Source organism: Astatotilapia calliptera, chromosome 6 (assembly GCF_900246225.1).
Source record: "Astatotilapia calliptera chromosome 6, fAstCal1.2, whole genome shotgun sequence".
NCBI lineage: Eukaryota > Metazoa > Chordata > Actinopteri > Cichliformes > Cichlidae > Astatotilapia > Astatotilapia calliptera.
This window is the reverse complement of record NC_039307.1, coordinates 19776049-19792649: the sequence shown is the minus strand read 5'-3', so window position 1 is coordinate 19792649 and position 16601 is coordinate 19776049. Positions and strand designations below refer to the sequence as shown.

General features: G+C 40.8%; 1 protein-coding gene across 4 annotated transcripts; it reads right to left on the bottom strand.

Moving 5' to 3' along the window:
- Positions 1 to 1117: 1117 nt before the first annotated feature.
- Positions 1118 to 16320, bottom strand: fam114a1 (family with sequence similarity 114 member A1). 4 transcript variants are annotated; one of them, XM_026170936.1, is made up of 13 exons: positions 16230 to 16320; positions 13424 to 13750; positions 12826 to 12910; positions 11438 to 11670; positions 9721 to 9855; positions 9351 to 9503; positions 9126 to 9267; positions 7397 to 7482; positions 5368 to 5580; positions 5025 to 5164; positions 3507 to 3579; positions 2961 to 3014; positions 1118 to 2374 (listed from the first exon to the last, which is right to left on the bottom strand). In XM_026170936.1, exons 2-13 carry the CDS (start codon positions 13742 to 13744, stop codon positions 2249 to 2251), a joined length of 1761 nt encoding a protein of 586 aa, XP_026026721.1. In that variant the 5' UTR covers positions 13745 to 13750; positions 16230 to 16320; the 3' UTR covers positions 1118 to 2248. The 4 variants fall into 4 exon arrangements, with proteins under 4 accessions (XP_026026721.1, XP_026026718.1, XP_026026720.1 ...); XM_026170933.1 differs by having other exon boundaries at positions 9087 to 9267; positions 16230 to 16310; XM_026170935.1 differs by lacking the exon at positions 16230 to 16320 and adding an exon at positions 14680 to 15672 and having other exon boundaries at positions 9087 to 9267.
- Positions 16321 to 16601: the final 281 nt, after the last annotated feature.

The following is a 16601-nucleotide window of genomic DNA, read 5'->3' as shown; positions in this document are numbered from 1 at the left end:
TCAGAAGGAGGAGAAAAATGTAGAGCATAGTTGAGATACAACACATCTGACACATCTCTGCGGTGATGTGTGAGATGAAACCGACGTGGTATACATTTCTGAATGTTGGAACGCATGATCAAAGGCTTTGTTCTGGAGTAAAAACATGTAACCTATGTGTGCATGTAAGGCTGTCTTTGGGGTGTTTAAAGTGGAATCACACAAAGTGTACAGCAGGTCGAACGCGAGTAACCACCTGGTTTTATTTCACCATAAAAACATTAAAGGAGCCAAGCTCGCTCTGCCAGGAAGTAACTAACTCCAGATAGCAGCACCTGCAAGGCTCATGTCTTACTGTGAATTTGCTCTTTTTGCAGTCAGTCGTACTCAACCATCTGGAAAACATCTGTATTTGCAGCACATTTTCAGAATTATTAAACCCAATCGCTACTCTTTTACTTTTATGGCATAAGAGGGAGACATGAAAAATATTTTAACTTATGGGTCATTCCACCTCATATCGCTCATCACATTTTTAGATCATTGTCTGCTCAACCACCTGTGTATTGCTTGAAAATCGAATGGTTTAAAACTTGGATGACTATAATCTAGCTGTGAAGTTTCAGCCTCGTGTATCAAATACTTTTTTGGACATGTTTTGTTTTTCTTTTCTGAGGCAATGTTTCAACATGAATATCTCAAAAATGTCCAAGATAAAAGCCTAAAACTTTCTCTGATCTTTCTTTCTCCGTAAGATAGAATCAGGGTCTGTAATTTGGAAACAATGCTTAAAAATGTCTGGGTGGATTGAGCAAACACAACAAGTTGCACACTAGAGACATTAGCTCATTATTTAATATGAAAGAACAAATTTCAGGAGCTTCCAGATGTAAGTCTTATTATAACGGAGAAAATTATCTTGTGAAGTATATGCATATTTGTTATTTTCAAGACCCACTGGATGAGTCTAATAATGATGTTTAATTTTGAAATATACAAAAATGCAACAAATACTGATTTTTTCTTGTACATACAAATAAATATTACAATGTTGTATCTTTAAATTTGAATGCAGACTGGAGCTGGTCGAGCAGATGGCCCACAATAATTTGAGATAAATTGACCCTTATACCAACAGTTTTGCAGAGTGAGGCAGTTTTAATGCATATTTATAACCAAAGAATCAGAAGTTACACTCCGTTTCAGCAAAGATTGCTGTGTGCGAGTTATACAATCCACATCTACCTATCGTGTTTCAATAACCTTTAAAGTGAGTGAACAATGAGTTAGCTCATTGTTTAGCAACAAACAGATGCACATGATGGAGTAATTCCGGCTAAAGAGCTCAATGTCCCCTTTAGGATTTAGCAAAAGCCAAAATCAGAGTTTAAAGAGTCAAAATTCACTAAATGAATGATAGTGTTTAAAAGGTGATACATAACACAAGTGTTCACTATTTACTTCCACAAAAAATGTCTCTAAAATCAGTTATTGCAGGTTTGAATTAATAAACCCCCCCAAAACAGACAGTTTTTGTTTTACTGGGGTAATTAAATGTTTTATTGTTATTTTGTTGCTGTATTTCACACTGTTTGGTTTTGGTGCAGCCAAACTAGCCGATTCCCTTCAAAAGGCTGTGGTTTCACTTTTAGCGTAGAGAGTGGTATCGCTCATCTAATTCAGTCCAACAACAAGACGCAAACAGAAATTAATTAACCGACATCACATTAGTAATGTTCACAACAAAAGATGGAAATAAAATATAAGGTAGTGTTGTTTCATATAATTTAACACAGAAAACAAAATAAGTATGATATTACTATATATAATCACTGACGCTGGTATTTTATCTTAACCTGCAATTAAACAGTCAACACAACAGACACTCTACTAGTGTTAGTCTATGTTTTTTCCTGTTGTGCAAAGAAAGCTCAATGTACAATAATATAGAGTTTGATCAGTACAATCAGTAATATTCTGTTTTTTGGTTTTGAGGCTTGGACGTCATTTTGGTTTCTTAAAGCAAAACATCAACGGCAAAACAGGCAAAGTAACATTCAGAGACACAACGTGGCACAAACACACAAACAAAACGTATGCGAGCTACCACTACGTGTGTCAGTTAAGCTGGTATCTTCCTGATGATATTCTCTGTGTTCTGTTACTATTTGGCACTTAGTGTAGATTAAAGCACTTGTTCTGGTGACTCTATTCTCTATACTTTACTGTACAACAATAGACACACTGGCAGGCAGTTGCACAGGCAGTGTTAATGCTGAATCTGTGCTGCGGCCTCTGTGGCGGGTCGGCAGTGTTGGCTCTGGATGTGGGAGATCTGCAGGATGGGCAGCAGCAGCTGAAATGCATTCTGGATGTAGTTGGTGCTGTTGGAGCCCTGCGGATAGGAAATCATAAGTAGATGTAGCATAGTGCTGAACAATATATATGCATATATACATATATGTATATAATTGAGAGTTTCAAAGACTGATGGCTTGGGGACAGAAACTGTTCTCTTGCTATTCTGCTCCAACAGCTGTAAATCCTCTAGCTAGACACCTGTAGTGAGAATAATCCATGATGGGGATGGATGGAATATAACAATGCTACATGTGCACAGTTTGTGTGCACAGCTCTGGATGTTTCTGGTCATCCAGAAATTCCTCGAGGCATTAAACAGGTGCTTTGCTAACAAGAAAACAATGCCTCCTGGCATCACTGTCACAGAGATATAACAATAAAAATGAGGAAAGATTTGTTTCTAGAGATGCAATTTGTAAAAAAAAATGCATTCTGAAAAATGTTGAACAAGTCTTTAAACGCTGTGTGGATCTCGTCTGAGTGCCTCTTAAAACTCAGTTCCCATTGCATTAGTGATGATGATCCTGATCATTTATCTGTCACTCATCATGAGACTGCTACATCATTAATTTTATCCATTTTTATTTTTATTCACGATGTTCAAAGTAAAAAAATCTCACCTCTAGCAGCACACTCTCTACCAGTGGGTTCAGCTCTTCTGCTTTCCTCTGGCCCTAAAAAAGAGAGGCAGTGACACTCGTGAGATCAATAAAAGATGACGGAGTAGCAGAAAAACACAAGTACAAAGACAAAGATCAAAAATTATTTTACTACTGTCAGCAGAGCCTATGAAAAAAACCCCAAACAAACAAAAGAAACAGTGACTTGATCCAACAAACAAATACTCACACATCAGCTGTCTGATATATCTCCTGCTACATCTAAAAAGCTCTGCTGTCACTGAGTCACGTTGTTGTAGTGGGTGAAATGTTTTATTACAATGAATACGACCACTGTATTTATTATGAGTCAGCTCTACAGAGACTGCTCTGTTGGCATAAATACTCATTAGAGCACCCTGTGTGTATTCATACAACTTAAAATAGGCCCCAACTGAACTAAAGTTAAACCCCGATGGATACTTTTTGACAATAGCAAACATTATTAGAATAGTCACAATCATCCCTAATGTTCACACACCCACATGCACACACACTCTCACCTACCCCAACATCGAGCAGCGTATCAGAGAACTTCTTGGCCAAACACTCCACCTCCTTACACATGGCACATGTCAACCTGCAATAAGAAGAGTGGATTTGAGCATGCATCACTCCTTGGAGTAGTGATACTATCTCTTCCTTGACCTCTCTCTACCTCACAGATACACACACACACAGACATGCAGACACACATTATGTGCAAATGGATTATTTCTTCACATTTAGTTTTTGCTAGCTCTTTAATTGTAGACCTAATGCCATACACACCTAACTGTTCTTATTTTAGTGCCCCTCAATCCCCTTTTCTCTCTGTCCTCCTCTCTCCTTGGTACCAGGGGGATTCACCCAAATGATCCTGGTAAAACAGATCCTTATCAAAGCCTTCCCCAAGCTGCAGTATCTGCCCTAGCACAGGGCCGAAAAAAAGGAAAATCAGACCCTCTAACTGGACCGACTTTATCTTTGATAACAGCACGTTTTTCATAAGCTTATGCACACGTGAACTGTGCAACATTTATTTTGATCATTTTTGACCAACATCTTGTGTTGATGATGAGCATGTTGGATTGTTACGGCAAGTTATCTCCAGCACATCCCAGTGGGGTTAATGTCTGGAGTCTGTTGCGTCTAATCCACGTGAAAATGACGTCTCCTATTCCCTGAACTCCCTGAACCACTCTTTTACAATTTGAGCCTGATGAATCCAACCCAACCACATTGGAAGAAAACATTTACTAAAGGAAAAACCTGGTCATTCAGTATTTTCAGGTAGTAAGCTGACCTCAATTTCTGAACCAATCCCAGATCGTAACACTGCCCCCACAGGCTTGTACAGCAGAAACCTGACACGATGAATGCATCACTTCACCCGCCTCTCTTCTTGCCCTGATGCACCCATCACTCTGGAACAGAGTAAATCTGAACTCATTAGACCACATGACCCTTTTTTCATTTACTCCAATCTTTATGCTCCCGAATATACTGAAGCCCTTTTCCTGATTAGCTTCACTGATAAGTGGCTTTCTTAAGGCTACACAGCTGTTTAGTCCCAATCACTTGAGCTGTTCTCGCACTGTGTGTGGGGAAAGGCTCTTACATGTTGATTTTTTATCATTTCATTCCAATTTTAGCAGTTCCAACAATCTCCTTAGTTGTTTTCTTTGCTTGACACAGTCCAATAATTTCAGTGAAACGCAGTAACAGCTGACACGGTTGTCTAAGAAATGATAAGCTCTTATGTATTTGCCTAGTTAAATCCAGGTGGTGACTTGTCTTTTGGCCAGGCAGTGTATGCGACTGTTTCAGTCTTCTTTGCTTGTGAACCTAACCTCAACAATCACAAATGCCAAATCCCAAACATTTCCATTATTTCCCTTAGCAAAGACATAACAACAGCTTATATTTATCTCCTGGAGGCTTACCCTAACCCGTACCATAACCTTGAACCTGTCAAGGGGATACCCACAGAAGGAAGTTCCCACAATGTAAGTGTGTAATACAAGTACACATTCACACACATACCTGGTGAGGACGTGTGCCTGGTCTCTGGCTGGTTTCTCTTGCTCCTGGCCGTGGAGGATGAGCTCCGCCACCTTGTGGAGCTGCTCGATGCTGCGAGCCGTCACTTCTGCCAGACTGCTGACCGATGACAGGTAGATGGCCTGATGAGAGGAAGGTGAGTGTATACACACACACACACACACACACACACACACACACACACACACACACACACACACACACACACACACACACACACACAGAATAAGTGATTCAAATCAAATAAGGCAGTGACAGCAGGAAGAAAAGGTGACGGAATTTAAACTTGAAAGCAGAAGTCATAACAGTGCAGATGAGACGTCACCTCTACAGATATGGGGTCGCTCTCCTTTGCCTCTTCTCCTCCCTTCATCTCCTCCTCCTCGCCCTTCTTCTCCCCCAGCTCTTCTCCGTCTTTCTTCTTCTCTTCCTTTTTGTTCTCCTCTCCTCCTGGCTGGTCCTGCGTTTCCCTGCCAACTGTCTCTGTAGTGACAGGTTGTTCCACCTTGCTCACCCAATCATGGGCCCTTATTCGAGCCTGGAGATGCATAATTACCACTCATCAGGTCTGCATGAAGACACATTCCCACCCTGATCCTGATGTATGCTAATTAGATGCATATACATGGATATATGCTAATATTGGTTTTTATATATGTGAATGTGATTACGCAGGATGGCTTTAGGGGCTGATAACTTTTAAATTAGCTTTGCAGCAGGATGCAGAGTTACTATGTTGAGTGTAGATACAAAGATGTGTATTTTTGTAGCTTTGTGGACCGTTTTCTCAGAGCAAATAGGAAGAATGATTGGTGGTTGTTAGAATATTCCTGGTACTAAACTACACTATGGAATTTGAAATGCATGATTTCAACACAATTTCATAATAAAACGAGGTATAAACTAATACTCATAACACAGCTTTATAGAAGAAAAATCAAAGATTTTCTTTCCAAATCAGAATCATAGGCAGCACGGTGGCACGGTGGTTAGCACTGTTGCCGCACAGCAAGAAGGTCCTGAGTTCAATTCTACCATCAGGCCGGGGTCTTTCTGTGTGGAGCTTGCATGTTCTCCCCGTGTTTGCGTGGGTTCCCTCCGGGTACTCCGGCTTCTTCCCACCGTCCAAAGACATGCAGCTTGTGGGGATAGGTTAATTGGATAATCCAAATTGTCACTAGGTGTGAATGTGAGTGCGAATGGTTGTCTGTCCCTGTGTGTTGGCCCTGCGACAGACTGGCGACCTGTCCAGGGTGTACCCCGCCTCTCGCCCTATGATAGCTGGGATAGGCTCCAGCGCCCCCCGCGACCCTGAAAAGGATAAGCGGAAGCGAATGGATGGATGGATGGAATCAGAATCATATCACTATGTGAAGGAAACTATCTGTGCATTACACCTACAGGAGTGTTTATGACACCCCAGAAAAAAGACAACAACCCTTCTCCATCAAACTTTAGAGCAGGCACGATTCGGTCAGGCAGGTGGTGTTCATGTGGCACTCGCCAAAGCCAGATTGATGATGTATTGCTTGCGTGCTGCTTCTCAGCCACAGAAACCCGAGTCATGAAGCACCGGGCGCAGTTTTTGTGCTGATGTCGAAACCCTGCAGTTACTCAGTCAGCAGAGCACTATGTGCCTCAGCACTCGGCAATCCTGTGCTGTAACGTTACGTGACTTGCGGTGATTCCTAAATGCTTCTGCTTTGCAGTAATACCACTTACAGTTGACTTGTTGCAACAGCTGAATCAGAGTTGCAACACTGGCATTTCTCTATCACAGTGCCACCTTCAAATTCACAAATGTTTGTAAAGGCAGGCTGCCTTTATATACCTGTGGCCACGAGACTGAAAACACCTGGATTCATAAATGATGTGGCTCAATACCTTTGTCCATATAATGCAGAATGATATGACATTCAGAGCACAGACAGTATACTGGCTACTTCCTAGACTTCTGTACAATCAGACCTCTTTTTGAAACCAGAGGAGTCGCCTCCTTCTGGACATTAGAGGAAATACAGGTTTTAGGCAATTCAACACCAGCTTCGCTTTTCAGCCACACAACTAAGGTCTGTATTTTATACACAGTCTGTGATTTAAAGGCTCGTCACAGACAATGTACCAGAAGGCAAAAAGGCGCTTCACCCACTGATGGTGCTGATGTAAAGTAGTAAGTGTCAGTAACTTAACAACCGGTGTTGCCAATAAAAAAATATAAAAGATTGTATTTATTATTAAACTGTACAATTTACAGAAAAGACAGTTAATTTAAAATTGATAGCAAAATGCAGGATGGATGGATGGATGGATGGATGGATGGATGAAAACTACTGGCATCTGTGTGAGTGAGTCACCTTGTTGAGTTTGTCCGGCGTGGCGGCAACATGAAGTTCAAAGAGCAGCTCGGTGAGAACACTCACAAACTCCTCGCCATCAGCAGCTGATAAAAATGCACAAAAGGCATGCACCACCTCGTGTCAGTTTACTTAAATACACAAAGCACGTGTTAAAGTGTGATGCTACACGCATTTACACCACATGTCAGGAATCAGTCGATTTACTCCATGCTGAGATCACGAAGCGTATATTGTTGTTGTCATGCCAACGTAATTCAAACTCCTGTGTATAAATTACAGCTGGAATTGTAAAACATGCAGATTCGGCGCCTGGATCTTATGGATTGTTTCTGTTGGCTTTTCTTGAGTCTGCAAATGTGTCGGTGGCCCCTGAACACCAAACGCCGGATCAGGCATCCTGTTCAACCCTCCGAGCAAAAGGGCGCCTGCCTGCTTTGAGCTGTGCACCTCCATGACATCCCCTGAAGGTGCCCCTCACAAACCCTTTAAAATGTAAAGTGGTGAGATGTGACGAGACCAAAACTTGGCATCACACTGACACAGTTTCACTCCAGTAGAACATTTTCTACTTCTTTAGCAGATTAGGAACAGTCACCGTCATCGCTGATTCCCGTAAGGATCTAAGGTTTTCAGGGCTTTTAGGAAGAGGAAATATAATTTGGGTAAGTTCTAGGATGCAGAGCATATAAGATTATTTGACATGAAGCAGATGTTTAAGTGAAAATTTGGATTCTTGAACTCTAATTACGACATAATATAACAGATTGATGTGACTTGTCAGAGTCATAAGAGAGTGAATAAAACAAAAATGTCAGGTCAGATAATAAGACGTTTGGGATCAAAAGGGTGGCTGATCATAACCCTAGGTAGACCTACTTGTCAGGTTAGGTTACCTGTACCAGTGACCAGTGACGATACTAATGCAATATTATTAGAGGCTGAACTGGGTCAGAACAAGAGAGTTCAGGCAAAGGAATGCTATTTTTTAGTTTATGAGGAAAAGGTCCAGATTTTCTTAATTTTTTTTTTTTTTCGTGGAGTTTAGATGACCTCCATATAAACAAAGAAAAGAACATATTTTTGTGTGCTGACAGAGCCTGACTCAAGGATGACAACGCAGTTAATCTGGTCACGTTTTCACTGAAGCCATGCAGTGTCTTTCATCTCGTTATAAGATGCTAAAAGATCATCCTGTATCAGTAACAGGAGAAGGAGGGGTACTCAGGCCATTTTCCATAAGTTTGTTGCCTCATAAGAAACAAAGGAAAAGTCATTGCCTCACTTTTTTCCTGCAATGTTGCTGAAACTGGAGAAGGCTGTGTAAACGGCTTTAAACAGCAACCAAATACCACAGGATTAGTCTTTGTGTCTGAAATTGATGGAGCACGCTTTTAAAAAGCACTCTTTGAATCTGCACAAACTAACTTTCTGCACAACTGCACAAACTTTGAAAAGATTAAAACTAAAATAAGTGAGCTAAAGCTCCCTGAGGAACAACAGCAGGCTGCCCACAGCCAGCATCAGAGATAAGCGCAGTCATGAGTGTGTTCAACAACAAACCCTGTTTTTAACAGTTTGGGTTATCATTTCCCATCCAGGTGCCTGTCAAAGGCCACCTGATCCTGGGTCAGCGCTAAGGGACCACCTCCACCTACAGCAGGTCTAGCAGTCGATCTGGGTCACTCACATAAGGGGGTAGAACAGTGTAATTGGGAACTAAGATCACCGTTATCCTTCGTCTGTCCTCCTCCTTCTGTCTCCACATCCTCCTCTTCCTCTTGCTTGATGAAAATCTCCTTGATGTAAATCAGCTCCTTCTTCACCTCCTCCTGCTCCTCTTCGGTCAGGGAGGAGAGGAAGGCTTGAACCTAAAATCACAGCTGCAGGTAAACTGCTTGAAACAGGCAGTGTTTCTGAAGCGCTTTCTGTATTCCCGACACTCGCGCCTTACCTTTGCTTCACTCTCATTGGACAGAATCTCCAGGGCCTCCAGGTGTGACAAGCCCTGGTAGTCATCAAAAAGAATACCGTAGTGAGCTGTGGGAGCACTGATAGGCTGGTTACTCAGACGGGCCCGCTCCTTCTCCTTGGCTTCCTTCAACATCTGAAAAAAGAAAAAAAAAAAAAAAATCAGAAAAAACAGAGCCACCAATTTAAAGCAATTACACCTACACACACACACACACACACACACACACACACACACACACACACACACACACACACACACACACACACACACACACACACACACACACGACACACCAGTTTCAGATTCATTTCTTATCTGACAAGATGAGATGAGATGGTCAGTTGCATGCCTGACTAAGTGACGCGGTCTTTTGCATCAGAGTTTTGGTCTTTTTAAAACCCGGGTCACTCTCTGCAAGAACAGTCATGGTCTTCTTTCCAATGAACTCCAAGGCATCCAAGCCTCCACTGATCACTGACTTACCCTGAGAGACACAGAGAGACAGATGCAGAGCGAGGAAGGGTGGGAGGGGAAAGGCAGTTCAGCAAACTACAGTAGCCTGTTAAAGAAAACAATAAAAAAACAAAAACAAAATAGGATTGACCAACAAAATTGTAAATTTAGATTGCACACTTTTATAAAATGTTGTAATTTAAATAATATCATACTGAAAGTTTGCATACTGAAAACTAAATGAATTCAGTTAAAAAAATATGAGCTTGCTCTTGGTTTATTGAGGTCCATGAGCGCCAAAATGAATGAAATAAATACATTGTTAACTAATTAAATGTGTCATTAATCAATTAACCCTTTAAATCTCAGTCAGTTCAGTCAGGAACAAAGAGGGAAAAAATAAAGTGAATGTTTTTGCAAAATATTTAAGTAGGATTGTAATTTTAAAACTGCAGCCTTCTGCCAAAAATCAAGAGATCATTGCTTACAATCCATAACAGCTCACAACTGCTTCCAGTCTGATTTTCAAAGCACAGATGATGTCTTTAACTTTAACTGCGCTCCTTCACACAGCAGGAAATCGAGAGGCAGAGCATGTGTTAATGAGAAATATTTCAGCTTACTAAAACTGTGAATTAGGAGGTACTTAATATGTAACACAAATAAATAAATCGTTGACAGCACTGAAGGGGCTCGACTTTTCTATCGACCATGGCTTGCCATCGAACACAGATTGAGGAATGCCGCAGGGAAGGAGAGGAGAGGAGCTGGCAGCGACGTCCAGAGGAGGATCAGTAAATCAAGGACTGTCTTCTGCAGCGTGGACGCTGTCTGAAGTCATCACAGTCAAGCACTCTCACCAATCTGAGGCTATAATAGAGCTGTGCTGTGTCTGCTGTAACTCTATAGGCTAAATTAGTTAAAGGGTTAACTAATTAAATAGGTTAAGCTCTGTAGAGTTCATTCTTTTTAAAATCTCACTTATATTTTGAGACATCTTATTAAACAGTTTATTTTGGATTAACCTGATTTTGTAGATTAACAGATTAGCATTCAGGGTTAATAGGGAAGCTTTTCAATTATGTTTGCAGTTCAGCAGCAGTTTTATATGCTTATACGTTAGGAGCAAAACTGTGACACCACTAGTGCATTATACTGATCACTGACTTATCCTGAGAGAGACAGAGAGAACCTGAAATCTAAATATTTAAAAATTTTGCCAGGAGGAAGGAGAATGACTGAAGGCGACCATAAAAAACTCTCACTAAGTCTAAAAGTCTCAGGAGACTGCTGTGGATCTGATTAAACTGAACGACCTCCAAACATTCGGTAAAGCACATCATCAGAAACAAGCACAACTCCATCACACAGACAGCTCTGCTGTGGACACCAAAGTGCAAAAGAGAGCGCCCTAAGACCACACGGCAGCAGACTGTCGAGGCGGCATTATGGGCACTAAGAAAACGAGACGACTCTTCATATCTGAGTACATGACTGCCTGGTGAAATGTATGATTTAATCGCCACTAACACTCTTTCATGACATGGTTTGGAAGCTTCATCAGATGGATACCTTTTGTGTGTCTCTCTGTGCGTGTATGTGTGTTCACTCACAGTGTTTTGTACGGCATGTGTGATTGTAGAGAAAACGCCCCTGCTAGAAGCTGTGGCTGCAGTAGGAGAAGACGACTCCCCGGAGTTGGACAGGTCAATCTCTCTGCTTTCGATTCCTCCTTCTGTCTTCTCCTCCACTCCCTCCTCCTCTTCCTGTGCCTCCTCTCCAACTGAGGTTCTGTGGAGACGAAGTGCCTCTCCTGCCTTCACCTTTACTGAGGTCAGGCTTTGACCTGCACACAGAAAGCAGCAAATTAAAGACTCACATACATGAGGAGAAGTAGACATTGATGGTCTATTTCTCCTGCTTGCCAGCGACATTTCTCATTACATATATAAAAACACATGGTCCTATAATAATCCTGGCTGAAATCTATGAGCCAATTTTGAAACCGCAAGAATGATGGCAGAAGTAAGACAAGCGATAAAATGTTTCTTCACTTGCTTATGGAAGGACTCTGTGCTTGTCTGTTACTATCACCTTGCTATCAGGTCCCTGCTACTGCAGAAATACCGTACCAGTGATTTCTGAATCGCTACACATGAGCAAATACACATATAGATATTGTTAAAGTGTTTATGTGATGACAGTGTGTATTTTCAAATTGTGCATCTTGGAAAACATTGCTGCACCACAAATCGTGTACAGATTTGGGTGCAACAATGTTTGGGTCCTTTCATAGTTATGGTGTATTTGACATTCCTGTGTTGGTGTTTGTGCATCGTCATTTGTGCAACTGACCAGTCATGTTGCTGTGATGTCACAGCTGTGCAATGGAGGGGAAAAAGAAAACAAACAGCTCTGTTTTTATAAAACACCCTCCTGGAATAAATAGTAAGCACTGCAAGTGCTTTCTTTATTAATTTATACAATATAATAAATTTACTATGGAGTTAGGTTTTTGTTAGCCAAATTTAACTCATGTTAGTTCGCTAGTAATAGCTTTCAATAGCATTAGCTACCTTCTCAGTTAATGCTAACTGTATGCTCACACAACATCACTGGTCAGTTTCAATGTTGACCCTGAACCAAAATTATTATGGTGACGCAAGAACAACATCAACATGGGGATATCAGATTGTGCCACAGTTATGCACAACTGGCCAATCACAGGGTGAAATGTAATTCAGTTCAATTCTATTCTATTCATACAGCACCAAATCACAAGGCCACAATGTGCTTAATATTGTAAGATAAAGACCCAACAATAATACGGAGAAACAATCAGATGACCCTATGGGCAAGCACTTTGGCGACAGTGGAAAGGAAAAGCTCCCCTTTAACAGGACGAAACCTCTGGCAGAACCAGCTCAGGGAGGGACTGGTGGTGAGTGAAATGGGTGTAAATGTGAAGAAAAGAATTGGATGAGAAAAACCTGGGACATACCCACTGTGGAGGTGGCAGTGGTCAGAAGAGATTTTCCCCATGAACTCCAAGCTCCCCAACCTTTTTCTTTGTCCAGGAGGGACTTCTGTGCGCAAATATCCATCATAGGAAAGGAATAAAACTGTTAACCGTTTGGTCTATAATATGTGTGAAAGTACAAAACAAATGACAATCACAAATCTCTAAATACATATCATAATTGCTTGTTTATTATTAAATATTTCAAAATGTCAATATGAAGCTGTATTATACATAGAAAGGCTGGATCTTAGCTTTAAGGAAATGCATGTATCATGAAAACAGAAACTAGCAGTTTTCATCAATCAAATTAACTAACAAGAAGTTAATAGGCTTTGGCTTTGTCAAGCTAAAAGACAGTGTAACACCTTCAGTGTCACTTATTTAAAGATTTCAGTGATTATATGTACATATTTGAGCCTGTATATACAATTTCCTGAATAAAAATCCTAAATATATTCAAAATTCTTGTTTCTTTGAAGTTATTTTATAACTGTGTGCAAGTGTATCTATGAGACATTTTCCTCTCAGTGCTTTGTGTCAAGGAAACATAAATCAAACTTCAGCTTGTGAAACAAACCTCCACATCTTCCTCTGCAGCCTCTGTGTCTGGCTCCAGGCTCACTGGTTGGTCACATTCAGTCATCTGACTCTCTGCAGGAGACTCTGGTTGGTCAGCCTGACCCTCTAATGTCTCAGAGGTGGTGGTGTTCTCTGTGGTCGACTGCTCTTTGGACTGATCAAAACTCTCAGGGGAGAAAAGAGGCTGCAGTGGATCTGCTGGGGGTGTACCGGCTGCTGGTACATCCTGACCGAGGCTGGGAACAGGGTCGGGGGGCTGAACAGGTGGAGGGGTGGGGTCTGTGGAGGGGTCAGCATCAGAGGAGGCAGCCTGAGACATGATGATCTGCAAAAAGTTGGATTTTTAGTGGAAAACTGCTCATCTGTGTCTTTCGTATAAATGCACTTTCCCTAAAACAAAAACACTGTTTATACAAATCTAAGCATAAAGTGGAAACACTCAGTTCTTACATGTTTTATCATGTGTGAAACTCTTGAGGCCTGGCACATTCACACAGCGTTTAATTATTAGTGTGAATTAGACTTTTCATTGGGATTAACTTTAGTGACACTAAACAATGTTCCTCAAATTATGAAGTACTAAGAGTACCAACTGTGTAAACTGTTCCGTGCCAAAGAGGATTGAGGAAAAAGTCAATCAAGCTGTGTCTGTATCCCACACATACGTCATAAGAGGTGTGATTGGGCTAAAAACATCTGGCTTTAAGGACTGGGAGCTTTTTTCTGCAGCTCACTGTACTTGCAATTGAACATGTTGTAAGGGACTTTTGTTGATAATATATAATGTATTAAATAACAATTAAAAAACTGGGGTATATAGAGACTCCTGGACCATTTAAAGCAGGGGTGTCAAACATAAAGCCCGGGGTCCACAATTGGCCCGGTGAAGTCTCGAATCCGGTCCCCTGGACAGCTTTAGAAAGGGACGCATAGATTTTGAACTTTTGACTGTATTTTCATAAGTTTCACAGATTTTCCTATTGATGAAGACCAACCACCTTCATTGCTGCAATTTTACACAGGTATTATTAATTTCTCTGGTCCCAGCCACTTAAGATCAAAATGGGCTTTATGTGGCCCATGTAAAAGGAGTTTAACATTCCTGGTTTAAAGTGATGTAGAATAAGTATTTTTTTTTTAAATATATAAATAAAAATGAAAATCATAAAAAATGACAACTTGGATTTCTACCCCATCCATCCCTCTCAGTCACATGCAGCAGTCCCTGAAGACACACCCAGACCCCCTTCTTACCGGTCACCTGCTCCTTACCCAGCTCAGCGCACGCCAGGTGAGAGATGTAATCTCAGGAATGCCTGTCTTGGGTCTGCACTGGTGCCTCAGATTTGGCTTGGGAATTAGTGATTGACACCATTATTTAACACACACCATTTTCAGTGCATGGGAGATCCACGTTTAGCCACTGTGGCATCAACAACCAAAGGGACTCCACTTGAGTGGGTATCTCTTTTATCTCACCCTGGTTTTTACTTAAGGTGCAGTACCATTTATTCTTATTTTTGTTTTCTTTTTAGCCCTTTATTATTTATTTAACTTATTTATTTCCATATCTTAAAGTTGCAGTTTGTCTTTGTATTTTCTCTTTGAAGCATTCTAGGGTGCAGGTGTGCATTAAATAATCTGTAAATAAAGAGTCGAGTTTCTATCTTATTCTAAACTGTTGCAGCAACGAACAATTATCCCGATTCTCTAATAAACACGATGGATACTATTTATTTTATTTGGCCTGGAATTAGAGACATTTTCTCGCTATGCTCTCCTTTTTTTCCTCTTCTCGTTCCCTTCAACCTCCCACCATATGGTAGCAGATAGCTGTCCCTCAATGAAGCTAGATTTGTTGGTCGCTTCCTATTAAAAAAAGAGTTTTTCCTTCCCGCCATTGCCAAGTGTCGTAAATAAGTGAGTGAGGTTTTAAATGTGATTTTTTTTTTCATTAAAGCTGCAGTAGAAAGTGCCGTGAGGGGAATTGTTGCTGTGAACAACTAAATAAAACTGGACTCAACTGAAAGAATTTTGACAACACAGAATTTTATATGTGCTATAATTAAAGCGACAGTACTGCTGGTCATTTCATGTCCGATGTTGCCATCTTGTGTTCAGTTGCTGTACTCAGATGCATATGACTATCACTCAGTGATTTTCTTACTGTTAAAAGGAGTTTTCTGCCAGAAAGAGGTTCTTGTGCAGAACGTTTTGTTTTTTTTGTTTTTTTTTAAATCAGAAGAGCTGGTGTGGTTAAAAATAATAATTAATATATATATATATAAAACTTCACAAAATAGAAAAATATGTTTTCACCCACACACAAAAAAAATGCTTTAAACAGATACTGGAAACCACGGTCTCATAATTCTCATTTTGCATTTTGAGCAGTAACAATAATCTTGCACTTTTGACATAAATTATATAAACATCTTTTCCTCTGACTCATATAGAGCGTGACAGCGTGACAAATAATAATTCCCTAATGCTAACACCTAAGTAAGGATGTATTAAAGACTGCCCTGCCTTTTTAGTGCGATTTATAGCATTAACGTGACAGCATAGGCAACGCTGTATAAGAGACAGGCAACAAAGAGCACTGTTATGCTCTACTTTCACGCTAACATGAATGGATGTTTCTCACTTCCTAAACACATACAAACACACAAAAACAAAGCGATGCAGCAAATTTATGAAAGACTAATCTCAAGTTGAACTGCAGTTCTTCGCTTGTATAGTCAAAGGAAAATTATAAAGCTGGGAGACAGTTTTGTTTTTATGAAAGTGACAGTGCAGCTCACCCGTTTGGTGCCAGCCAGCGGCTCTTCCGCCCCGCCACGTCGGCAGGACGGTGGTCTGTGACTGCGCCAAAGAGTAACAGCTGACAAGAGAGTTCTCTGCCTCGGGAGCGGCTCTGATGAGCTAAGCTAACACAACTTCACAGACGGGCAAAAAACTACAGCGCACACAAAAACAAACTGTACGTGTGTGTGTGTTTTTCCTCCAATAATTAGAAAACGGCACCACAGTTTCAATATAGCATTCTGTTTCAGAATGCGACCGCTGAATAAGTTAGGCCAGTCATAAAATAAACGACGCCAGTCAAAATAGCAGCGAAGTTGCATCTATGTAGGAGGGAATCATTTCAGTTCTTCTGGCTCTTTAGAGGAGCA

What these genes read in the sequence shown, in the direction of transcription:
- fam114a1 (XM_026170933.1), bottom strand. Translation starts at nt 13,744, where the DNA reads ATGTCTCAGGCTGCCTCCTCTGATGCTGACCCCTCCACAGACCCCACC. An exon ending in CTGCAGAGGAAGATGTGGAG is followed by an intron (nt 12,911 to 13,423) that starts GTTTGTTTCACA and finishes ATTTGCGCACAG; the next exon opens with AAGTCCCTCCTGGACAAAGA. An exon ending in CACTGCCACCTCCACAGTGG is followed by an intron (nt 11,671 to 12,825) that starts GTATGTCCCAGG and finishes TTCTGTGTGCAG; the next exon opens with GTCAAAGCCTGACCTCAGTA.